This window comes from Coregonus clupeaformis, chromosome 6, assembly GCF_020615455.1.
Source record: "Coregonus clupeaformis isolate EN_2021a chromosome 6, ASM2061545v1, whole genome shotgun sequence".
Taxonomy (NCBI): Eukaryota; Metazoa; Chordata; class Actinopteri; order Salmoniformes; family Salmonidae; genus Coregonus; species Coregonus clupeaformis.
This window is the reverse complement of record NC_059197.1, coordinates 7,404,242-7,431,009: the sequence shown is the minus strand read 5'-3', so window position 1 is coordinate 7,431,009 and position 26,768 is coordinate 7,404,242. Positions and strand designations below refer to the sequence as shown.

Sequence of the window (26,768 nt, the reverse complement as noted above, 5' to 3'; positions counted from 1 at the left end):
TAGAGGTAAAGTGACTATGCATAGAAAATAAACAGAGAGTAGCAGCAGCGTAAAAAGAGGGGGTGGGAGAATGCAAATAGTCTGGGTAGCCATTTGATTAGCTGTTCAGGAGTCTTATGGCTTGGGGGTAGAAGCTATTAAGAAGCCTTTTGGACCTAGACTTGGCGCTCCGGTACCGCTTGCCGTGCAGTAGCAGAGAGAACAGTCTATGACTAGGGTGGCTGGAGTAAATTTTTAGGGCCTTCCTCTGACACTGCCTGGTATAGAGGTCCTGGATGGCAGGAAGCTTGGCCCTAGTGATAAACTGGGCCGTACGCACTACCCTCTGTAGTGCCTTGCAGTCAGAGGCCGAGCAGTTGCCATACCAGGCGGTGATGCAACTAGTCAGGATGCTCTCGATGGTGCAGCTGTAGAACCTTTTGAAGACATTTGGACAGTTTGTCCAAACCATAAAAGGATGTCACCAACAGCAGACATGTCACTAGACTAAACTGGCCGAAGTTCTTATGTAAAATACTTTTTTTTTTACTTACATTTGAACTATACCAAAAGCATTGTGAATGTGGCTTTCAATGCTGTTCATTGAATATAGCCTACAGTTAAACAATGAAAATAATATAAACTTCTTAAACATGCTTACTTGTGTTGATTTTAAATATAGGAAATAAATATTAGGCATTTACACTTATTAAACAACAATCAAACATTGGTCGAACATAGAAGATACAATAGTGTAGTAGGGTATTCACAGGGAGTAAAAAACTATACTTATAAGAACATATGTCTAATGGTAAAATGAACATAAGGGAGTATATTGGTACTTTAATAATCCCCAAGGGTAAAATCATGTTATAGGGGGTTTAATAACCCAAAAAGGGAGAGAACCACTGAGCTAATGGACCAGGCTTGGTCTGTCATGCAAGTAGTTCTGTTGTTGGTCCAGGATTCTTTGTTGTCCAAAGGGTGTTGGTGGAGTTGGGTGCCTGTTAGAGGAGGGAGAAAATCACAAAGAAAGAAAAAAGAGAATCTGTAATTAAACATTGTATTTATTTGTCAATGGGACACACATCAACTCACCATAGCAAAGGTGGAGATAATATAGTTGATTTGGTTAATTGCTTATTGTCTCATTAGGTCAGGAAGTGTTTCTCATAACAATGTTCTGCTAAATTACTTATTATAGTATTAAATGAGGACAGCTAGCTATTACACTTGCAATAAGGTGCAGTCCTGCAATATTACCCTTGCAGTATGCCGTGTATGATGTAGACCTATATAAGGGTTGGTGTGAGGTGTGACCCAGGTGCGGTGCAGGATAGACAGTAGGCAGTAGGCAGAGATGGTGAAACAAGGATCTTTACTGGTGGTCGCAAAGCCAGGATACAAAACAACGGACTTAACACGATAAAAGAAAGGTGGAGCAAATAAGTCTCCAAAAACAGGCTGACAGCCAAAACATGAAATAGTAACTATGACTGAAATAATAAAGAAACAGGGGAACACTTCTCGAGTACCTGTACATACTTCTCCGATCAGACACTGATTAGTACTGCTGAGCATAGAGAAACTAGCAGAGAACACTGAGCAAGGGAACACAGGGAAGTGAGGGCATAAATACATGGGTGAACAGGTAGATACAGGTGACACCAATAGGATGATGATTAGTCCAGACTGTGAGTAAGGAGGTGCCTAAAGTTGTCGGAGGATGACACCTAGTGGGTCGCTCTGGAACTGCGACCCCCTCCTGTAACAGACCTATGTATGTACAATGTATACCTATCACAAAGACAGGTACACATTATGTAGCTAGCTGGCTAAATAGATACATTGTACAGTACATACCTCTTAGGGGCCTATAACAAACAGCTTACTGCAAGAGTAATACGTTATTGCAGGACTGCACCTTATTGCAAGCAACTGTAATAGCTGTGTCATGACTTGCCCTCATGGGTTGAGGATCAAAGATGCCGGCTAGGCAAAGGTTTGAACACCCCCTCTCCTGGGGGCCAGTTTTATGACCAGTCGTAAATTCCTTGCAGAAACTTTCTCTTCCGTGCCATGCAGTATTGGGAGAGGGAATTTCCCTGTGGAACAAAGGAAGACTAACATCCAAAAGTGGATAATGAAACAATATTTCTACTTCAAAGAATGTGGGAAATGGTCGATGGGGACAATCAAGGACCTATAAAAGTTGTTATTTTAGCATTCTAGATGAGATTGTTTTCCATATTGACTTGATCTCAGTCAGTGGCCACGCCCAGATGAGCACAAACATGATGAAACACCCCCTTTTCTACTCAAGTGTAAAACCCTTTGTGACGAAATTCACATTAGACCCACCGAAGTACAGCACGAGATGAGTATGGCAAAATGGTTTAAAATTACAACTCCATTACCAAAGGAAAAGACCAAGCAGACTATGGTGTAAACCGGATGTTGCAAATGGTTGAATTTCTACCAGACCAGGAAGCGTGAAGCTGAAGCTACATGGCTTAAAATGGTTAGACCAGACAGACCAGAAAACGTGAGAATGACTCTACGTTTGAAATGGTGAAACTCTGAAACTCTCAATCTCTACACAATAAGAAGAAATTCACTAGACCGTAGCATTACCAGTCTGCAGCTGGCATGTATAGTTGTCTAGAGAACGTTCACTAAAGACACGAGTTGGGAAGGACAATCCCTCTCAGACAACTGTTGGTACATCTGAAGTAACTATTCTAACAGATCAACTCAACGAACTACAGGGTACGCTGAAGTATCCATCCTAACCACCACTACAACCATAAACTCTACCAAGGACATTGGGATCTCTGGTGGGCAAACCAGAGTCCTACATCATCAACTCAACTATCGAAGACAGCTACGCGTAAATATATACATTGCATTTCTTATCCGAATGAGCGATGGTTAGGGTGCTAAGTATTATGATTACCGTGAGCGTAGTTTCCAAAGTAACAATGATAGTTTGAATCTCTGTCTCTCCCTTTCACAAACAGACCCCTCCTTCTCCTAACCAAGCATTCATGCTATTGTTAGTCCAGTCCACTAGGGACCTGTTTTCATTGTATTACGTTAATAATCTATACCGTGTGTGTGTGTGTTTGTATTCTATGTTATTATTTAGTTAGTTAGTAAATAAATAATTAAGCCAATTTGTGTATTGCTGATTCATCAATAAGGTTAGGGTTCTTGCAAGTTCAAGGATTATGCGACGTTCAGAATGAGACTGATAAGAGGTAATTATTTAATAAGTGACTGTTATCGATATATAACATATATCTTTTAAGAGTTTAATTCAGGAGATGGTAACTCGTTAAACAACTTCTTCTGTGGTGCCCCAAATTCCTAATGAGTTAAATGTTACATGATTAATTTAATCGAGTGAAATTAAACATAGTTAGTTGATTCGATAAATAACAGTGACCATATTAATAAAAGTCACGTCACGTCTGCTGTATTCATTCCAAATAAGTGTTGAACAATTCACAAAGACAGAAAGATACACAACAGCTAGCTAAACAGATACACACACCTCTCTTGAGAGTTTATTTCGTAAACTGGTCTTTCAACCGGCTGAAGCGATCCTCTCCTCGCATAATGATAACTCTTGTTCAGTCTCCATTGCTGCCCATGAACAAAAATGAAAAGGATGTCACAAAACTCCTGGTTAACTCCTCCAGCACATCTTCCTCCTCCATACTTAAAAATGCCAGTCACCAAGGATCACAACAATATCGCTGTCAAATTGCATTATCTGTAGCTGTCTTAAAATCTTCACTAGTAGTTTTTCCCGCAAATTAAACCTAGTCCTGTTTCCAGTTCCACTGCAAATGGAAAACAAGCAAAAACCAACAAGGCTAGTTCGAGCACGGCCCGGCACGGTTTGGTGCTTTAGTGGAATTGTGCCAATATGGGAACAGGGAAGGAAATGACCGTATGACATCTTATCTCTCCGATTTGTGTTTTTAACACGATGTGATAGGTAAGCTATATATCTTTATTTGACACTTGTCCCTTTACAGTGATTTTTTCCGCTATAATAGACCATGGAAATTCAAATAACATGACAACATTTCTCCAAACGTCCGTCCTTCAGTTTCCACAACTGTAAAAAAGCGGCATGGATTTGAAATTATGGATGGATGGATCTGAAAGTAGGCTAGGTTACTGGGCTACGCAGTGTTCTCTCCCAGGTGCCCCTCCGTAGTGGGTGTGAAGGAGATTGTGACACGGCAGTATGGAATGCTGCCTGTCCTCAGATCAAAGGACTCACAGCTGCCCTCAACCCCAAACACCTCTATGTGAGGGTGTGTTCCAATAATATCGTCTTCCTCCTGAAGTGTGCACTTGTTCACCACTCCCCACAAATTTAAAAGCATTGGGTTCATGGTGTTGGCATGGGCCAGAGGGAGTTTCCATATTTCAGTCAAATCCATAAAGGGAAGTGAAAAATGCAGTTGCAGCAGGTTGCTTGTGCAGTGCTTCTTCCAAACCAATAGTTTACATTCAGCAAAACCCAACTTCCATCTTTTATAACATGTTGGTATTTTTATCCACAATAACATGTCTATGTGTGTTATTGTGTGATATAATTGTGTTTATGAACTGTGTAGTTTGGATCCTGGATGCTGATTGAGTAACACAACATTCCATCCGTTTATATATCAGACGATATACCACGGGTACGACACAAAAATACTGTTCTATCTGAAGTATCACTAGCCTGTTCTTGACATACCACGGCAAATGACAAGAGAAAAGCAAAAAGGATAGCATTTGGCTTGCAATAGCGGGGGTTTGTATAAACCTTGCCGTCTGTCTCTCAGGCCTCTGCAACAATGTTGCAATTTTGAAATGCGACCTCCCCTGTACCATAGAGAGTGAACGATGTCCTGGCGAGACAGCAACTTTTCTGAGCAAGGAGAAATCATGCATCAGCATCATTATTTTGGATATATACTGAACATAAATATAAAATGCAACATGCAACAATTTCAAAGATTTGATTGAGTTACAGTTCATATAAGGAAATCAGTCAATTGAAATAAATAAATTAGGCCCTTATCAATGGATTTCACACGACTGGAAAGGGGTGCAGCCATGGGTGGGCCAGGCCCAGTCAATCAGAATGAGTTTTTCCTCACAAAGGGGCTTTATTACAGACATAAATACTCCTCAGCACTCCCCACCCCCCCTCAGACGATCCTGCAGGTGAAGAGGCCGGATGTGGAGGTCCTGGCCTGTCGTTGTCACGTCATCTGCGGTTGTGAGCCCGGTTGGATGTACTGCCAAATTCTCTAAAATGATGTTGGAGGCAGCTTATGGTAGAGAAATGAACATTCAATTCTCTGGCAACAGCTCTGGTGGACATTCCTGCAGTCAGCATTCCAATTGCACGCTCCCTCAAAACTTGAGACATAAGTGGCATTGTGTAGTGTGACAAAACGACACATTTTAAAGTGGCCTTTTATTGTCCCCAGCACAAGATGCAATGATGTGTAATGTGTAATGATTATGCTGTTTAATCAGCTTCTTGATATGCCACACCTGTCAGGTGGATGGATTATTTTGGAAAAGGGAAAATGCTCACTAACAGCGATGTAAACAAATTTGTACACAAACTTTGAGAGAAATAAGGTTTTTGTGCATTTGGAACATTTCGGGGAGTTTTTATTTCATGAAACATGGGAAAAACACTTTATATGTTGCATTTATATTTTTGGTCAGTGTATACATGTCAGTACAATACAGCTAAAACAAACGAAAATGCAGATTGTAGATAAATGCACATATAATTGTCAACAACAAATTAACATACAGGATACAGTGGCATGCAAAAGTATTCACCCCCCTTGGCATTTTTCCTATTTTGTTGCCTTACAACCTGGAATTAAAATAGATTTTTTGTGGGTTTGTATCATTTGATTTACACAACATGCCTACCACTTTGAAGATGCAAAATATGTTTTATTGTGATTGATGATGATTGATGAGAAAAAATAACTATTTAATCAATTTTAGAATAAGGCTGTAATGTAACAAAATGTGGAAAAAGTCATAGGGTCTGAGTACTTTCCGAAGGCACTGTAGATAAATAAAAGTGTGTGTGTGTTCTGTATAGCTACTAAGCTACAGTGCCATGCCACGAGCACACTGCATAGCATTCTGCGCCACGTACAGCAGCCTAGTTGAGAGATACAGGATGGAGGTTAAAAGGGATGCTGAACTCTGGCTTGGGCTGATCCCAGTGCCGGCTCTAACCTTTTGGGGGTGAGATTTGAGTGGCCCCCTCTTGACGGTGGAGAGAATAATGTAAAGTTCATTTCCTGTAATTGTACACATTTTGCTGTGGGGTGTATAGAAAATGTTGCAGTTGTAAAGCAAGTTTTCTGCAATTCTACACATTTCGCCATGGGGAGGAGGGAAAACTTAAAAATGTTATAACAAATTGCCTGCAATTCAACTCATTTCGCCATTGGGCATAGAGAAAACATTTGCAGTTTTACAGCACATTTCCTGCAATTCTACCCATTTTGCCATGGGGGTGGAGAGACATTTTTTCACTTTTAAAGCTATATTCCTGCAATTGTACACCTTTTGTAATGACTAATGGCGTGTTAATATGATATCTGAGTGAGAAAAAATGCTGATGCACAAGCAAATTTCGAAATTGCACCTATTCATACTTTCAATAGTAAGTTCAGAACCCAAATTGTACCTGATCCACTAACCTCTACAGTAGCTTGCAAAAGTATTCACCCCCCTTGGCATTTTTCCTATTTTGTTGCCTTACAACCTGGAATTAAAATTGATTTTTTGGGGCAAAATATGTTTTATTGTGAGAAAAACAAGAAATAAGATTTAAAAAAACAGAAAACGTGAGCGTGCATAACTATTCACCCCCCAAAGTAAATACTTTGTAGAGCCACCTTTTGCAGCAATTACAGCTGCAAGTATCTTGGGGTATATCTCTATAAGCTTGGCACATCTAGCCACTGGGAATTTTGCCCATTCTTCAAAGCAAAAATACTCCAGCTCCCCCAAGTTGGATGTGTTCCGCTGGTGTACAGCAATCTTTAAGTCTTACCACAGATTCTCAATTGGATTGAGGTCTAGGCTTTGACTAAGCCATTCCAAGACATGTAAATGTTTCCCCTGAAACCACTCGAGTGTTGCTTTAGCAGTATGCTTAGAGTCATTGTCCTGCTGGAAGGTGAACCTCCGTCTCAGTCTCAAATCTCTGGAAGACTGAAACAGGTTTCCCTCAAGAATTTGCCTATTTTTAGCGCCATCCATCATTCCTTCAATTCTTACCAGTTTCCCAGTCCCTGCCGATGAAAAACATCCCCACAGCATGATGCTGCCACCACCATGCTTCACTGTGGGGATGGTGTTCTCGGGGTGATGAGAGGTGTTGGGTTTGCGCCAGACATAGCGTTTTCCTTGATGGCCAAAAAGCTCAATTTTAGTCTCATCTGACCAGAGTACCTTCTTCCATATGTTTGGGGAGTCTCCCACACCAAACGTGTTTGTTTCTTTTTTTCTTTGAGCAATGGCTTTTTTCTGGCCTCTCTTCCGTAAAGCCCAGCTCTGTGGAGTGTATGGCTTAAAGTGGTTCTATGGACAGATACTCCAACCTCCACTGTGGAGCTTTGCAGCTCCTTCAGGGTTATCTTTGGTCTCTTTGTTGCCTCTCTGATTAATGCCCTCCTTGCCTGGTCCGTGAGCTTTGGTGGGGGGCCCTCTCTTGGCGGGTTTGTTGTGGTGCCATATTCTTTACATTTTTTTTAAATGGATTTAATGGTGCTCCGTGGGATGTTCAAAGTTTCTGATATTTTTTATAACCCAACCCTGATCTATACTTCCCCACAACTTTGTCCCTGACCTGTTTGGGGAGCTCCTTGGTCTTCATGGTGCCGCTTGCTTGGTGCTGCGCCTTGCTTAGTGGTATTGCAGACTCTGGGGCCTTTCAGAACAGGTGTATATATACTGAGATCATGTGACAGATCATGTGACACTTAGATTGCACACAAGTGGACTTTATTTAACTAATTATGCAACTTCTGAAGGTAATTGGTTGAACCAGATCTTATTTAAGGGCTTCATAGCAAAGGGGATGAATACATATGCACGCACCACTTTTCCGTTATTTATTTTGTAAAATGTTTTAAATGCACTGTAGCTCAGTATTTGTATTATTTATTTTATACAGTTTATACGCTTTTTTTTCTTCTTACCTTTATCAAGGGTGCCAATAATGCTAGACCTGACTGTACATAATTTTGACCCCAAGAAGAAACCATTGGCAAAAAATATAAACTTTCTTCTTATCAAAACATCATTAGACATTAAAAATAATCTCAGACAAAAATAAATTGTTTTCCCTTATACACTGAGTATACCAAACATTAAGGACACCTTCCTAATATTCAGTTGCACCCCCTTCCGCCCTCAGAACAGCCTCAATTCGTCGGGGCATGAAATCTACAAGGTGTCGAAAGAGTTCCACAGGGATGCTGGCCCATGTTGACTCCATTGATTCCCACAGGTTTTCATCAAAAATAATCTCTCTGTACTTTGATCCGTTCATCTTTCCCTCAATCCTGAATAGTCTCCCAGTCCCTGCTGATGAAAAACATCCCCACAGCATGATGCTGCAATCACCATGCTTCACCGTAGGGATGGTGCCAGGTTTCCTCCTGACGTGACGCTTGGCATTCAGGCCAAAGAGTTCGATCTTGGTTTCATCAGACCAAAGAATCTTGTTTCTCATGGTCTGAGAGTCCTTTAGATTGCCTTTTGGCAAACTCCAAGCGGGCTGTCATCTGCCTTTTACTGAGGAGTGGCTTCCGTCTGGCCACTCTACCATAAAGGCCTGATTGGTGGAGTGCTGAAGAGATGGTTGTCCTTCTGGAAGGTTCTCCCATCTCCACAGAGGAACTCTGGAGCTCTGTCGGGTTCTTGGTCACCTCTCTGAACAAGGCTCTTCTCCCCCGATTGCTCAGTTTGGCCGGGCGGCCAGCTCTAGGAAGAGTCTTGGTGGTTCCAAACTTCTTCCATTTAAGAATGATGGAGGCCACTGTGTTCTTGGGGACCTTCAATGCTTCAGAAATTATTTGGTACCCTTCCCGAGATCTGTGCCTCGACACAATCCTGTCTCGGAGCACTACGGAGCGCAGCTGAACATCGTATGCTGGAAAACACTATTATTTTATTTTTGATTAAAACAAAACTGCTATTCATTAAATACGAATACAGAACTTGTTTTTGTGTGGATTCCGCGACGCGGTTAGCTTTAACCTCTTAATGATCGGATCCTTTTTTTCAATTTTCACCTAAAATGACATACCCAAATCTAACTGCCTGTAGCTCAGGACCTGAAGCAAGGATATGCATATTATTGATACCATTTGAAATGAATTACTTTTAAGTTTGTGCAAATGTGAAATTAATGTAGGAGAATATAACACATTAGATCTGGTAAAAGATAATACATACAAAAAAACATGCGTTTTCTATATATATATTTTTTGCCTCATCTTCGAAATTCAAGAGAAAGGCCATATATTAAGGATTCTAGGTGTAATTGAGTGTGTGTGCAAAGTTTCGTATTGATTCTTTGAAATGTGAGAAGACAGCATAATATTTTCCATCAAGACTCCAAGGTGTCCCTTAAGAGTTTGCCCAAATGTACCCAAGTGGCCGAATTGGTCAATTGATACATTTTCAAGTACATAACTATAGAGAACATACAAAAATACTATGGTAATAAAAAAATAAAGTTTACACACTCCCAGGAATGTCATACATGATGGATTATTAGCTTCCCTACATAAGACACTAACCTTCACACATCTGGATGGCCGGGCGGGGTGGGTGTGGAGGTAGAGACAGCCAAGGGGTCAGACTGGAGGATCCAGGTCCTACGTTTGAATAGGTGGAGGATGGAGGAGTTTACCACTATTAAGGATAAAAAATAAAAAAGCAGTTACAGAACTCAAATGTACTATTAGGGGGTGGAGCACTGCATCAATACATCAAATACACAATACATATCTAAAGTTTTAGAACACCTACTCATTCAAGGGTTTGCCTTTATTTTTACTATTTTCTACATTGTAAAATAATAGTAAAGACATCAAAACTATGAAATAACACATATGTAATCATGTAGTAACCAGAAAAGTGTTAAACGAATCAAAATATATTTTGATGACAGCTTTGCACACTCTTGGAAAGAACTTAGAACGTTTCTTCAAGTGCAGTCCAAAAACCATCAAGCTCTATGATGAAACTGGCTCTCATGAGGACTGCCACAGGAATGAAGGCCCAGAGTTACCTTTGCTGCAGAGGATAAGTTCATTAGAGTTACCAGCTTTAGAAATTGCAGCCCAAATAAATGCTTCACAGAGTTCAAGTAACAGACACATCTCAACATCAACTGTTCAGAGGAGACTGTGTGAATCAGGCCTTCATGGTCGAATTGCTGCAAAGAAACCACTACTAAAGGACACCAATAAGAAGAAGAGACTTGCTTGGGCCAAGAAAAACGAGCAATGGAGGTTAGACCGGTGGTAATTTGTCCTCTGGTGTGGAGTGAAACATTTAGATTTTTGGTTCCAAACGGCGTGTCTTTGTGAGACGCGGTGTGGGTGAATGGATGATCTCCGCATGTGTGGTTCCCACCGTAAAGCATGGAGGTTGCGGTGTTATGGTGTGGGGGTGCTTTGCTGGTGACACTGTCTGTGATATATTTAGAATTCAAGGCACACTTAACTAGCATGGCTACCACAGTATTCTGCAGCGATACGCCATCCCATCTGGTTTGGGCTTAGTGGGACTATCATTTGTTTTTCAACAGGACAATGACACAACACACCTCCAGGCTGTGTAAGGGCTATTTTACCAAGAAGGAGAGTGAGGGAGTGCTGCATCAGATGACCTGGCCTCTACAATCCCCGACCTCAACCAAATTGAGATGGTTTGGTATGAGCTGGACGGCAGAGTGAAGGAAAAGCAGCCAACAAGTGCTCAGCATATGTGGGAACTCCTTCAAGACTGTTGGAAATGCATTCCAGGTGAAGCTGGTTGAGAGAATGCCAAGAGTGTGCAAAGCTGTCATCAAGGCAAAGGGTGGCTATTTGAAGAATCTCAAATATAAAATATATTTAGATATGTTTAACACTTTTTGGGTTACTACATGATTCCATGTGTTACTTCATAGTTTTGATGTCTTCACTACTATTCTACAATGTAGAAAATAGTACAAATAAAGAAAAACCCTTGAATGAATAGGTGTTCTAAAACTTTTGACCGGTAGTGTGTTTGTGTATATATATATACAGTGGGGAGAACAAGTATTTGATACACTGCCAATTTTGCAGGTTTTCTACTTACAAAGCATGTAGAGGTCTGTAACTTTTATCATAGGTACACTTCAACTATGAGCGACGGAATCTAAAACAAAAATCCAGAAAATCACATTGTATGATTTTTAAGTAATTAATTTGCATTTTATTGCATGACATAAGTATTTGATCACCTACCAACCAGTAAGAATTCCGGCTCTCACAGACCTGTTAGTTTTCTTTAAGAAGCCCTCCTGTTCTCCACTCATTAACTGTATTAACTGCACCTGTTTGAACTCGTTACCTGTATAAAAGACACCTGTCCACACACTCAATCAAACAGACTCCAACCTCTCCACAATTGCTAAGACCAGAGAGCTGTGTATGGACACCAGGGATATAATTGTAGACCTGCACAAGGCTGGGATGGGCAACAGGACAATAGGCAAGCAGCTTGGTGAGAAGGCAACAACTGTTGGCGCAATTATTAGAATATGGAAGAAGTTCAAGATGACGGTCAATCACCCTCGGTCTGGGGCTCCATGCAAGATCTCACCTCGTGGGGCATCAATGATCATGAGGAAGGTGAGGGATCAGCCCAGAACTACACGGCAGGACCTGGTCAATGACCTGAAGAGAGGGAGTCTCAAAGAAAACCATTAGTAACACACTACGCCGTCATGGATTAAAATCCTGCAGCGCACGCAAGGTCCCCCTGCTCAAGCCAGCGCATGTCCAGGCCCGTCTGAAGTTTGCCAATGACCATCTGGATGATCCAGAGGAGGAATGGGAGAAGGTCATGTGGTCTGATGAGACAAAAATATAGCTTTTGGTCTAAACTCCACTCACCGTGTTTGGAGGAAGAAGAAGAATGAGGTGGAAACATCATTCTTTGGGGATGCTTTTCTGCAAAGGGGACAGGACGACTGCACCGTATTGAGGGGAGGATGGATGGGGCCATGTATCGCGAGATCTTGGCCAACAACCTCCTTCCCTCAGTAAGAGCATTGAAGATGGGTCATGGCTGGGTCTTCCAGCATGACAACGACCCGAAACACACAGCCAGGGCAACTAAGGAGTGGCTCCGTAAGAAGCAGCTCAAGGTCCTGGAGTGGCCTAGCCAGTCTCCAGACCTGAACCCAATAGAACTCCTGAGTGGCGCAGTGGTCTAAGGCACTGCATCGCAGTGATAACTGTGCCACTAGAGATCCTGGGTCGAATCCAGGCTCTGTCGCAGCCGGCCGCGACCGGGAGACTCATGGGCGGCGCACTATTGGCCCAGCGTCGTCCAGGGTAGGGGAGGGAATGGCCGGCAGGGATGTAGCTCAGTTGATAGAGCATGGCGTTTGCAATGCCAGGGTTGTGGGGTCGATTCCCACGGGGGGCCAGTATAAAAAAAAAAAGTGTATTCACTAAACTGTAAGTCGCTCTGGATAAGAGCGTCTGCTAAATGACTAAAATGTAAATGTAAATGTAACATCTTTGAAGGGAGCTGAAAGTCTGTATTGCCCAGCGACAGCCCCGAAACCTGAAGGATCTGGAGAAGGTCTGTATGGAGGAGTGGGCCAAAATCCCTGCTGCAGTGTGTGCAAACCTGGTCAAGACCTACAGGAAACGTATGATCTCTGTAATTGCAAACAAAGGTTTCTGTACCAAATATTAAGTTCTGCTTTTCTGATGTATCAAATCCTTATGTCATGCAATAAAATGCAAATTAATTACTTAAAAATCATATAATGTGATTTTCTGGATTTTTGTTTTAGATTCCGTCTCTCACAGTTGAAGTGTACCTATGATAAAAAATTACAGACCTCTACATGCTTTGTAAGTAGGAAAACCTGCAAAATTGGAAGTGTATCAAATACTTGTTCTCCCCACTGTATATAATATGCCATTTAGCAGACGCTTTTATCCAAAGCGACTTACAGTCATGCGTGCATACATTTTTACGTATGGGTGGTCCCGGGGATCGAACACACTACCCTGGTGTTACAAGCGCCATGCTCTACCAATTGAGCTACAGAGGACCAACCAATCAATATAATTAAGCTGATATAACTTGTATAATTATTATTATATTATATTATTATATTATATTATATTATAGGGCTGTGAAACCCATAGCCGAATGGCTTCAGACTGAGCATTTATCACTGGAAAATGCTGCTGACATTGAACATAGCTTAGGGTTAGGGTATTTAATTCATTTCAGTCTCTCCTATGGCACTATTCCCAACATCTTATACCACATATGTTGTAAATAAACCCTCTTTAAATGTGTGGAGCAATAGGAAATAAACTCAAACCACAGCATCTCACCTCCATAACATACACACAGGCTATACAAATGCATTGCATGACTCAGGTCTATATATTATACATATATATATATATATATATATATATATATATATATAGAGAGAGAGAGAGAGAGAGAGAGAGAGAGAGAGAGAGAGAGAGAGAGAGAGAGAAAGATACGTTTTTGCTTCTCCTGCTAAAGTTTGTAGAACAGAACTAACCAATGTGTCATGTAAACTACCGTGCGCCATGTCTGATTCATATAAGGAACTAACCCTAATACGCACATATCTTACAAAATGGCTGTTTGTTGGTCAAAGGACCATCTCATACTCCTGTAAAGCCCAGCTCATTGGCTATCTAGCTAGCTATGTTTCAAAACGATAGGTGGTCATTGGACCAAGATACAGTCAATCAAGTGAACACCGCCCGCCTCATTGGTGCGTAATCATGTCAGTTCTTGGTAGGCTCAAATAGCTTTTGTGTAGCCTGCAAAATAATGAAAAAGTTTGGTTGACTTCTTGAGTATCTGAGGATCGCAGAAAAAACTAACTTGACTGGGTGAAACAAGGTGTAGCGTCTATATTATGTCTAAATGTTTTGTTGCAAGTTGAATGAGTCGGAATTCAGGTGAAACGCTGTATACAACATGGATCGTGTTAGGATATAAAAATTGATTTTATCAAACTAAACAACTCTACATTTTATCTCTGGGACCCTCAGGATGACAAATCAGAGCAAGATTACTGAATGTAAGTACATTACCTTCAGAAGTGAATGTATCAAACAAGTTGCCTTGCTAAAAGTGTTTTGCTGTTGTGCACTATCTTCAAACAATAGCATGGTATTTTTGCGCTGAAATACCTACTGTAAATTGAACACTGCACTTAGATTAACAATAATTTAAGCTTACTGCCCATATAAGACATGTATATGTCCGTGAAAATTTGCTTTTGTTTACGTCATTGTAGTCACATTATCCGTATTGAGCAACAACTGTGCCAATTTTGGGACACCCATCCAGTAGAGGTTAATGTCAGTAGCTGAGTGTAGATGCGGTGTGGAAATCAAGCGCAGGAAACACGGGCGTTCGTGAACAGACTTTAGTCAACGAAAGCAGCACCAAACAGGCGAACAGCCAACCCAACCGGGAGGCAAAATACAAATTACGCACAAATAAACACAGTGCGTAAAACAACGATAGCGCACACAGTGCGGACTCTCGAAACACAACAAAACACGAGAGTAAATCCCGAGAGCAACAGCTTGACAAAAAACAATCACACATAACACCTGACCCAACACACGATAACTAAATAGGAAACAAAATCAAACACTAACAAGGGACAGGTGTACAAACAGACAAAACCAAACAAACATGAAACATCGAACGGTGGCAGCTAGTACTCCGGGGACGACGACCGCCGAAGCCTGCCCGAACAAGGAGGAGGAGCAGCCTCGGCCGAAACCGTGACAGTTAACAGCTAGGACTGCTATTGCATGTCCCGGAATCCCGCTTAACAGACAGGTTGAAGCCTGAGATGCTACGCTGCTAGCCATCAAGCTAACGAAGTTGGTACCAGATGAGTTTTGCAATGGAGCCCTATTTGTCTGGAGAAATAAATGAACGGTTCCAGCACTGTAGGAGCTGTATCTATTACGCCTTGTTTAGGGACAAACCCGATCACTCTGAGTTCCAATGCGGCAATTGTTTACTTGCCGATGATTATAGGCTTGAGGTGGCTTCCTTGATCACGCAGGTCGCCAGCCTACGTAAGAAACTGGGGAAAACACAGAAAATTTTCTACGCCGGTGGCTGGAAGCCGTTCGCGCTTGTTGGATGCATCTCCGCCTTGTAGTTTTTTTCGTTATCCGACTGGCCGGTTGTTGCCTGGAGCTCTCCCATCTGATAGCGGAGTCGAAGGAGCACAGTTGGTAGAGCATGGCATTTGCAACGCCAGGGTTGTGGGTTCGATTCCCACGGGGGGCCAGTATGAAAATGTATGCACTAACTGTAAGTCGCTCTGGATAAGAGCGTCTGCTAAATGACTGAAATGTAAAATGTAAAGGCAATCAACGATGGTCGCATGTCACGAGCCGTGGAAGCCGAAGACAGCGACCTCCCGCAAAGCAGTCTACACTCCCAACGAGAGGCCCGGAGCGGATACAAACAACAAATAGTTTCACCGTCCTGGAGCCTGATCTTCCTGCACATTCGTCGCTGTGTCTGCGGCCGATTTTGAAGTCGACGTTGGCAACCTTCCGTCCCTGCTCTGGATCGAGCATGGCTTCTCCATCTGTCGGAGGCCTGCACCATCCTGTGAATCGTGGGACTGGGCGGCTTTCGTAGTCGTTCTCGCCAGCGGTGATTTTGGGAAGCTCCATGGTAAAGAAATGTGACTGTTCCTGGTGCAAAAACAATGTCCTCTCCCGGAGCTCGATTAAATGACATTACTAAGCTGCTCCCGAATGTACTTTGCAAAGCCATGGATATCGATTCTATTGTAGTCCATGTGGGTTTTCATGACATTATGAAGGGCAGCTATGAACAGTTGAAACTGGATTTTAAAGAGCTGATTTAATTTCTGCTAGACACTAACAAAAGACCCATCATATCTGGCCCCCATCAAATCTGGCCCTGTGCCCTCTCTGAATCATGGCATTGAACGCTTTAGCAGGATTCTTTCTCTTTACAACTGGCTACGTGATTATTGCAACTCAATGGGGGGAACTTTTGTTGACAATTTCGATACCTTTTGGAAACAAAACACGTTTTATAAGGAGGATGGGCTCCACCCAAATTATTTTGGTTCCTGGATCCTTTCACAGCATAATAAGCTGCGTTGAGACAATGACATCAATGACCCAAGCCCAGCTCAGCTAATTCCTACCATTGTGACGCAGAGTTGTCATAGTGCTTCAGCAAATGTACATTACACCAGGGGCGTCTGTAGACACAATATAAGTAACCTAATTTATGTCCCTCTAACTGCCCTGAATGCCTCTGCTGATCCTACATCTATTGTATGCAGTAATCATGTGCCTGTGAACCAGATTTATACTGTTAGCACTGAGCCGTTGTGCCCTAGTATAAGAGGTCATACAATACGTTTTGTAGTCATTCCTATGTTGTTGATGTAAAGAATACAGTGGGGGAAAAAAGTATTTAGTCAGCCACCAACTGTGCAAGTTCTCCCACTTAAGATGAGAGAGGCCTGTAATTTTCATCATAGGTCAACTATGACAGAGAAAATGAGAAGAAAAAAAATCCAGAAAATCACATTGTAGGATTTTTTATGAATTTATTTGCAAATTATGGTGGAAAATAAGTATTTGGTCAATAACAAAAGTTACTCAATACTTTGTTATATACCCTTTGTTGGCAATGACACAGGTCAAACGTTTTCTGTAAGTCTTCACAAGGTTTTCACACACTGTTGCTGGTATTTTGGCCCATTCCTCCATGCAGATCTCCTCTAGAGCAGTGATGTTTTGGGGCTGTCGCTGGGCAACACGGACTTTCAACTCCCTCCAAAGATTTTCTATGGGGTTGAGATCTGGAGACTGGCTAGGCCACTCCAGGACCTTGAAATGCTTCTTACGAAGCCACTCCTTTGTTGCCCGGGCGGTGTGTTTGGGATCATTGTCATGCTGAAAGACCCAGCCACGTTTCATCTTCAATGCCCTTGCTGATGGAAGGAGGTTTTCACTCAAAATCTCACGATACATGGCCCCATTCATTCTTTCCTTTACACGGATCAGTCGTCCTGGTCCCTTTGCAGAAAAACAGCCCCAAAGCATGATGTTTCCACCCCCCATGCTTCACAGTAGGTATGGTGTTCTTTGGATGCAACTCAGCATTCTTTGTCCTCCAAACACGACAAGTTGAGTTTTTACCAAAAAGTTATATTTTGGTTTCATCTGACCATATGACATTCTCCCAATCCTCTTCTGGATCATCCAAATGCACTCTAGCAAACTTCAGACGGGCCTGGACATGTAATGGCTTAAGCAGGGGGACACGTCTGGCACTGCAGGATTTAAGTCCCCGGCGGCGTAGTGTGTTACTGATGGTAGGCTTTGTTACTTTGGTCCCAGCTCTCTGCAGGTCATTCACTAGGTCCCCCCGTGTGGTTCTGGGATTTTTGCTCACCGTTCTTGTGATCAGTTTGACCCCACTGGGTGTGATCTTGCGTGGAGCCCCAGATCGAGGGAGATTATCAGTGGTCTTGTATGTCTTCCATTTCCTAATAATTGCTCCCACAGTTGATTTCTTCAAACCAAGCTGCTTACCTATTGCAGATTCAGTCTTCCCAGCCTGGTGCAGGTCTACAATTTTGTTTCTGGTTCCTTTGACAGCTCTTTGGTCTTGGCCATAGTGGAGTTTGGAGTGTGACTGTTTGAGGTTGTGGACAGGTGTCTTTTATACTGATAACAAGTTCAAACAGGTGCCATTAATACAGGTAACGAGTGGAGGACAGGGAAGCCTCTTAAAGAAGAAGTTACAGGTCTGTGAGAGCCAGAAATCTTGCTTGTTTGTAGGTGACCAAATACTTATTTTCCACCATAATTTGCAAATAAATTCATAAAAAATCCTACAATGTGATTTTCTGGATTCCTTTTTCTCAATTTGTCTGTCATAGTTGACGTGTACCTATGATGAAAATTACAGGCCTCTCTCATCTTTTTAAGTGGGAGAACTTGCACAATTGTTGGCTGACTAAATACTTTTTTCCCCACTGTATGTGTTGGTCCATGATGTGTAATGAGGAGCAAACAGACGCTGCACTTGACAAATTTATGAAATTGCTTATTCCAGTTACTAATAAGCATGCACCCATTAAGAAAATGACTGTAAAATCTGTTAAATCCCTGTGGATTGATGAGGAACTGAAAAATTGTGTGGTTGAGAGGGATGAGGCAAAAGGAATGGCAAATAAGTCTGGCTGCACAACCGATTGGCAAACGTATTGCCAATATGTTTAGTCAAGTAACTAAACTGAATAAAAAATAAGAAAATACACCATGAAACAAAGATAAATGACATAAAGAATGATAGTAAAAAGCTTTGCAGCACCTTAAATGAAATGTTGGGAAAAAAGACAAACTCAGCTCCATCATTCATTGAATCAGATGGCTCATTCATCACAAAACCAACTGATTTGCTTGCTACTTGCCAACTACTTTAAACTCTTAAGGATCGGACCCTTTTTTTCAATTTTCACCTAAAACGACATACCCAAATCTAACTGCCTGTAGCTCAGGACCTGAAGCAAGGATATGCATATTCTTGATTCCATTTGAAAGGAAACACTTTGAAGTTTGTGGAAATGTGAAATTAATGTAGGAGAATATAACACATTAGATCTGGTAAAAGATAGTACAAACAAAAAAACATGCGTTTTCTATTATTTTTTATGTTCCATCATCTTTGAAATGCAAGAGAAAGTACACAATATAATATTACAGTTTAGGTGCAATTTAGATTCTGGCCACTAGATGGCAGCAGTGTGTATGCAAAGTTTCAGATTGATCCAGTGAAGCGTTGCAATACTGGACTATTTTGTATCAAGTCTGCCCAAATGTGCCGAATTGGTCAATTGATACATTTTCAAGTACATAATTATAGAGAACATACAAAAACAATATGGGAATACAAAATGTACGTTTACACACTCCCAGGAATGTCATACATGATGGATTATTAGCTTATACACTAACTTTCACACATCTAGATGGCCGGGCGGGGTGGGTATGGAGCCAGAGACAGCAAGGGTTCAAATTGTAGAACCCAGTTCCCATACATTCGAATATAAAAATTGATTTTTATCAAACAAAACTATGCTACATTTTATCTCTGGGACCCTCAGGATGACAATCAGAGCAAGATTACTGAATGTAAGTACATTATTTATCTTCAGAGGTGAATGTATCAAACCAGTTGCCGTGGTAAGTTTTTTGTTGTTGTGCACTCTCCTCAACAATAGCATGTTTTTTTTCTTCACTATAATAGCTACTGTAAATGGGACAGTGCAGTTAGATTAACAAGAATGTAAGCTTTCTGCCCATATAAGACATGTCTATGTCTTGGAAAGTTTGCTTTTACTTACAACAGTCATGCTAATCACATTAGTGCACGTTAGCTCAACCATCCCGTATACGGGACACCGATCCCATAGAGGTTAAGGATTTTTTCATTGGCAAGATTAGCAAACTTAGGCATGACATGCCAGCAACAAACACTGACACTACACATCCAATTATATCTGACCAAATTATGAAAGACAAGCATTGTAATTTTGAATTCCGTAAAGTGAGTGTGGAAGAGGTGAACAAATTATCATTGTCTATCAACAATGACAAGCCACCGGGGTCTGACAACTTGGATGGAAAATGACTGAGGATAATAGCGGACGATATTGCCACTCCTATTTGCCATATCTTCAATTTAAGCCTACTAGAAAGTGTGGGCCCCCAGGCTTGGAGGGAAGCAAAAGTCATTCCCTACCTAAGAATAGTAAAGCCCCCTTTACTGTCTCAAATAGCCAACCAATCAGCCTGTTACCAGCCCTTAGTAAACTTTTATGAAAGATCGTGTTTGACCAGATACAATGCTATTTTTGCTTATAGGGAAGGACAACCAACAAACAGAGCACTTACACAAATGACTGATGATTTGAGAAAATTGATGATACAAAGATTGTGGGGGCTGTTTTGTTAGACTTCAGTGCGGCTTCTGACATTATTGATCATAGTCTGCTGCTGGAAAAACATATGTGTTATGGCTTTAAACCCCCTGCTATATTGTGGATAAAGAGTTACCTGTCTAACAGAACACAGAGGGTGTTCATTAATGGGAGCCTCTCCAACATAATCCAGGTATAATCAGGAATTCCCCAGGGCAGCTGTCTAGGCCCATTAATTGTTTCAATCTTTACTAATGACATGACACTGGCTTTGAGTAAAGCCAGAGTGTTTATGTATGCAGATTACTCAACTCTATACATGTCAGCTACAACAATGACTGAAATGACTGCAACACTTAACAAAGAGTTGCAGTTAGTTTCAGAGTGGGTGGCAAGGAATATGTTAGTCCTAAATATTTCTAAAAATAAAAGCATTGTATTTGGGACAAATCATTCACTAAACCCGAAAACTCAACTAAATCTTGTAATAAATAATGTGGAAATTGAGCAAGTTGAGGTGACTAAACTGCTTGTAGTAACCCTGGATTGTAAACTGTCATGGTCAAAACATATTGATACAACAGTAGCAAAAATGGGGAGAAGTACAGTGCCTTGTAAAAGTATTCATCCCCCTTGGCGTTCTTCCTATTTAGTTTCATTACAACCTGTAATTTAAATTGATTTTTATTTTGATTTCATGTAATGGACATACAGTGGGGAAAAAAAGTATTTAGTCAGCCACCAATTGTGCAAGTTCTCCCACTTAAAAAGATAAGAGAGGCCTGTAATTTTCATCATAGGTACACGTCAACTATGACAGACAAATTGAGGGAAAAAAATCCAGAAAATCACATTGTAGGATTTTTAATGAATTTATTTGCAAATGATGGTGGAAAATAAGTATTTGGTCACCTACAAACAAGCAAGATTTCTGGCTCTCACAGACCTGTAACTTCTTCTTTAAGAGGCTCCTCTGTCCTCCACTCGTTACCTGTATTAATGGCACCTGTTTGAACTTGTTATCAGTATAAAAGACACCTGTCCACAACCTCAAACAGTCACACTCCAAACTCCACTATGGCCAAGACCAAAGAGCTGTCAAAGGACACCAGAAACAAAATTGTAGACCTGCACCAGGCTGGGAAGACTGAATCTGCAATAGGTAAGCAGCTTGGTTTGAAGAAATCAACTGTGGGAGCAATTATTAGGAAATGGAAGACATACAAGACCACTGATAATCTCCCTCGATCTGGGGCTCCATGCAAGATCTCACACCGTGGGGTCAAAATGATCACAAGAACGGTGAGCAAAAATCCCAGAACCACACGGGGGGACCTAGTGAATGACCTGCAGAGAGCTGGGACCAAAGTAACAAAGCCTACCATCAGTAACACACTACGCCGCCAGGGACTCAAATCCTGCAGTGCAAGACGTGTCCCCCCTGCTTAAGCCAGTACATGTCCAGGCCCATCTGAAGTTTGCTAGAGTGCATTTGGATGATCCAGAAGAGGATTGGGAGAATGTCATATGGTCAGATGAAACCAAAATATAACTTTTTGGTAAAAACTCAACTTGTCGTGTTTGTAGGACAAAGAATGCTGAGTTGCATCCAAAGAACACCATACCTACTGTGAAGCATGGGGGTGGAAACATCATGCTTTGGGGCAGTTTTTCTGCAAAGGGACCAGGACGACTGATCCATGTAAAGGAAAGAATGAATGGGGCCATGTATCGTGAGATTTTGAGTGAAAACCTCCTTCCATCAGCAAGGGCATTGAAGATGAAACGTGGCTGGGTCTTTCAGCATGACATTGATCCAAAACACACCGCCCGGGCAACGAAGGAGTGGCTTCGTAAGAAGCATTTCAAGGTCCTGGAGTGGCCTAGCCAATCTCCAGATCTCAACCCCATAGAAAATCTTTGGAAGGAGTTGAAAGTCCGTGTTGCCCAGCGACAGCCCCAAAACATCACTGCTCTAGAGGAGATCTGCATGGAGGAATGGGCCAAAATACCAGCAACAATGTGTGAAAACCTTGTGAAGACTTACAGAAAACGTTTGACCTGTGTCATTGCCAACAAAGGGTATATAAAAGTATTGAGAAACTTTTGTTATTGACCAAATACTTATTTTCCACCATAATTTGCAAATAAATTCATTAAAAATCCTACAATGTGATTTTCTGGATTTTTTTCCCTCATTTTGTCTGTCATAGTTGACGTGTACCTATGATGAAAATTACAGGCCTCTCTCATCTTTTTAAGTGAGAGAACTTGCACAATTGGTGGCTGACTAAATACTTTTTTTCCCCACTGTACATAAAATAGTCCAAATTGGTTAAGTGAAATTACAAAAATAACTTGTTTCAAACAATTTGTACAAATAAATAACGGAAAAGTGGTGCGTGCATATGTATTCATCCCCTTTGCTATGAAGCCCCTAAATAAGATCTGGTGCAACCAATTACCTTCAGAAGTCACATAATTAGTTAACCAGGTGGCGAATCGCATCTCTGCATGTCTGGCACACATATCAGTGTGGATGTCGGATCACCACCTCAAGCTGAACCTCGGCAAGACGGAGCTGCTCTTCCTCCCGGAGAAGGACTGCCCGCTCCATGATCTCGCCATCACGGTTGACAACTCCATTGTGTCCTCCTCCCAGAGTGCAAAGAACCTTGGCGTGACCCTGCAAAATACCCTGTCGTTCTCCGCTAACATCAAAGCGGTGACCCAATCCTGCAGGTTCATGCTCTACAACATTCGCAGAGTACGACCCTACCTTACACAGAAAGCGGCACAGGTCCTAATCCAGGCACTGGTCATCTCCCATCTGGATTACTGCAACTCGCTGTTGGCTGGGCTCCAGAACGCTGCAGCCCGTCTCGTGTTAAACTTTCCCAAGTTCTCTCATGTCACCCCGCTCCTCCGCACACTCCACTGGCTTCCAGTTGAGTCTCGCATCTACTACAAGACCATGGTGCTTGCCTACGGAGCTGTGAGGGGAACTCCTCCACCTCCTTACCTTCAGGCTCTGATCCTACACCCAAACGAGGGCACTACGTTCATCCACCTCTGGCCTGCTAGCTCCCCTACCTCTACGGAAGCACAGTTCCTGCTCAGCCCAGTCAAAGCTATTCACTGCTCTGGCACCCCAATGGTGGAACAAGCACCCCCACGACACCAGGATAGCGGAGTCACTGACCACATTTTACATTTACATTTTAGTCATTTAGCAGACGCTCTTATCCAGAGCGACTTACAGGAGCAATTAGGGTTAAGTGCCTTGCTCAAGGGCACATCAACACATTTTTCACCTAGTCGGCTCGGGGATTAGAACCAGCCACCTTTCGGTTACTGGCACAACGCGCTTAACCACTAAGCTACCTGCCGCCCCACTAAGCTACCTGCCGACCACCTTCCAGAGACACTTGAAACCATACCTCTTTAAGGAATACCTGGAATAGTATAAAGTAATCCTTCTTCCCCCACCCCCCATAAAATAAAAAAAAGGTGGTTGTCCCATTGGCTATCATAAGTTGAATGCACCAATTTGTAGGTCGCTCTGGATAAGAGCGTCTGCTAAATGATGTAAATGTAAAATGTAAATGCAAATAAAGTCCACCTGTGTGCAATCTAAGTGTCACATGATCTGTCACATGATCTCAGTATATATACACCTGTTCTGAAAGGCCCCAGAGTCTGCAACATCACTAAGCAAGGGGCACCACCAAGCAAGCGGCACCATGAAGACCAAGGAGCTCTCCAAACAGGTCAGGGACAAAGTTGTGGAGAAGTACAGATCAGGGTTAGGTTATAAAAAATATCCGAAACTTTGAACATCCCACGAAGTACCATTACATCCATTATTACAAAATGGAAAGAATATGGCACCATAACAAACCTGCCAAGAGAGGGCTGCCCACCAAAACTCACGGACCAGGCAAGGAGGGCATTAATCAGAGAGGCAACAAAGAGACCAAAGATAACCCTGAAGGAGCTGCAAAGCTCCACAGTGGAGATTGGAGTATCTGTCCATAGGACCACTTTAAGCCGTACACTCCACACAGCTGGGCTTTACGGAAGAGTGGCCAAAAAAAAGCTATTGCTTAAAGAAAAAAATAAGCAAACACGTTTGGTGTTCGCCAAAAATCATGTGGGAGACTCCCCAAACATATAGAAGAAGGTACTCTGGTCAGATGAGACTAAAATTGAGCTTTTTGGCGATCAAGAAAAACGCTATGGATGTTTTACATCGGCAGGGACTGGGAAACTGGTCAGAATTGAAGGAATGATGGATGGCGCTAAATACAGGGAAATTCTTGAGGGAAATCTGTTTCAGTCTTCCAGAGATTTGAGACTGGGACGGAGGTTCACCTTCCAGCAGGACAATGACTCTAAGCCTACTGCTAAAGCAACACTCAACTGGTTTAAGGACACACATTTAAATGTCTTGGAATGGCCTAGTCAAAGCCCAGACCTCAATCCAATTCAGAATCTGTGGTATGACTAAAGATTGCTTTACACCAGCGGAATCCATCCAACTTAAAGGAGCTGGAGCAGTTTTGCCTTGAAGAATGGACAAAAATCCCAGTGGCTAGATGTGCCAATCTTATAGAGACATACCCCAAGAGACTTGCAGCTGTAATTTCTGCAAAAGGTGGCTCTACAAAGTATTGACTTTGGGGGGGGTGAATAGTTATGACCGCTCAAGTTCTCAGTTTTTTTGTCTTATTTCTTGTTTGTTTCACAATAAAAAATATTTTGCATCTTCAAAGTGGTAGGCATGTTTTGTAAATCAAATGATACAAACCCCCCAAAAATCCATTTTAATTCCAGGTTGTAAGGCAACAAAATAGGAAAAATGCCAAGGGGGGTGAATACTTTCGCAAGCCACTGTATGTCCATAATAAAGCGCTGCTCTACCTTCTTAACAGCACTCTCAACAAGGCAGGTCCTACAGGCCCTAGTTTTGTCACACCTGGACTACTGTTCAGTCGTGTGTTCAGGTGCCGCAAAAAAGGACTTAGGAAAATTGCAATTGGCTCAGAACAGGGCAGCATGGCTGGCCCTTGGATGTACACAGAGAGCTAATATTAATGATATGCATGTCAATCTCTCCTGGCTCCAAGTGGACTACATAGAGCCATGACTACATGGAACTCTATTCCACATCAAGTAACTGATGCAAGCAGTAAAATTAGATATAAAAAAACAGATAAAAATACACCTTATGGAACAGCGGGGACTGTGAAGCACAGACACATGCATACACACACACGATAGCATACGCACTATACACACACGTCCACATGGATTTTGTACTGTAGATACGTGGTAGTGGTGGAGTAGGGGCCTGAGGGCACAGAGTGTGTTGTGAAATCTGTGAATGTATTGTAATGTTTTTTAAATTGTGTGAACTGCCTTAATTTTGCTGGACCCCAGGAAGAGCAGCTGCTGCTTTGTGGATCCATAATGAATACAAATATAAATACAGAGTGTGCCATTCCTGATCATGTCCAATTGAATTTACCACAGGTGGACTCCAATCAAGTTGTAGAAACATCTCAAGGATGGTCAATGGAAACAGGATGCATCTGAGCTCAATTTCGAGTCTAATAGCAAAAGTGTCTGAATACTTATGTAAATAAGAAAAAACATGTTTTCACTTTGTCTTAATGGGGTATTGTGAGCAGATTGATTAGTGATTTTTATTTTATTTTATCAATTTCAGAATAAGGCTGTAACGTAACAAAATGTGGAAAAGGGGAAGGGGTCTGAATACTATTAATTAATTATCTTTGTACATCCAAGCGCCAGCCGTGCTGAGCCATTTGCAATTTGTGGCACCTGACCATACGACTAAACAGTAGTCCAGGTGCGACAAAACTAGGGCCAGTAGGACCTGCCTTGTTGATAGTGCTGTTAAGAATGCATAGCAGCGCTTTATTATAGACAGACTTCTCCCCATCTTAGCTACTGTTGTATCAATATGTTTTGACCATGACAGTTTATAATCCAAGGTTACTCCAAGTAGTTTAGTCTCTTGAACTTGCTCAATTTCCACATTATTCATTACAAGATTTAGTTGAGGTTTAGGGTTTAGTGAATGATTTGTCCCAAATACAATGCTTTTCCTTGCAACCCATTCTTAAACTAACAGAACACAGAACACAGAGGGTGTTCTTGAATGGAAGCCTCTCCAACAATATCCAGGTAGAATCAGGAATTCCTCAGGCCAGCTGTCTAGGCATCAGATGACCTGGCCTCCACAATCCCCCGACCTCAACCAAATTGAGAGTTGGACCGCAGAGTGAAGGAAAAGCAGCAATCAATTGCTCAACATATGTGGGAACTCCTTCAAGACTGTTGGAAATGCATTCCAGGTGAAAATGGTTGAGAGAATGCCAAGAGTGTGCAAAGCTGTCATCAAGGC

The 26,768-nt window shown here is 41.9% G+C and overlaps 1 protein-coding gene across 1 annotated transcript in view; it reads right to left on the bottom strand.

Annotated features, from left to right (window-relative positions):
* Positions 1–358: 358 nt before the first annotated feature.
* irs1 (insulin receptor substrate 1) overlaps positions 359–26,768 on the bottom strand; it is a 102,086-nt gene continuing 75,676 nt past the window's right edge. The window contains exons 2-3 of the mRNA XM_041877163.1: positions 9,849–9,963; positions 359–983 (exon numbers count right to left, since the gene is read on the bottom strand). Of these exons, the coding sequence (XP_041733097.1) occupies positions 9,851–9,963 (113 nt within the window). The 3' untranslated portion in view covers positions 359–983; positions 9,849–9,850. The remainder of the gene's footprint in view (positions 984–9,848; positions 9,964–26,768) is intronic.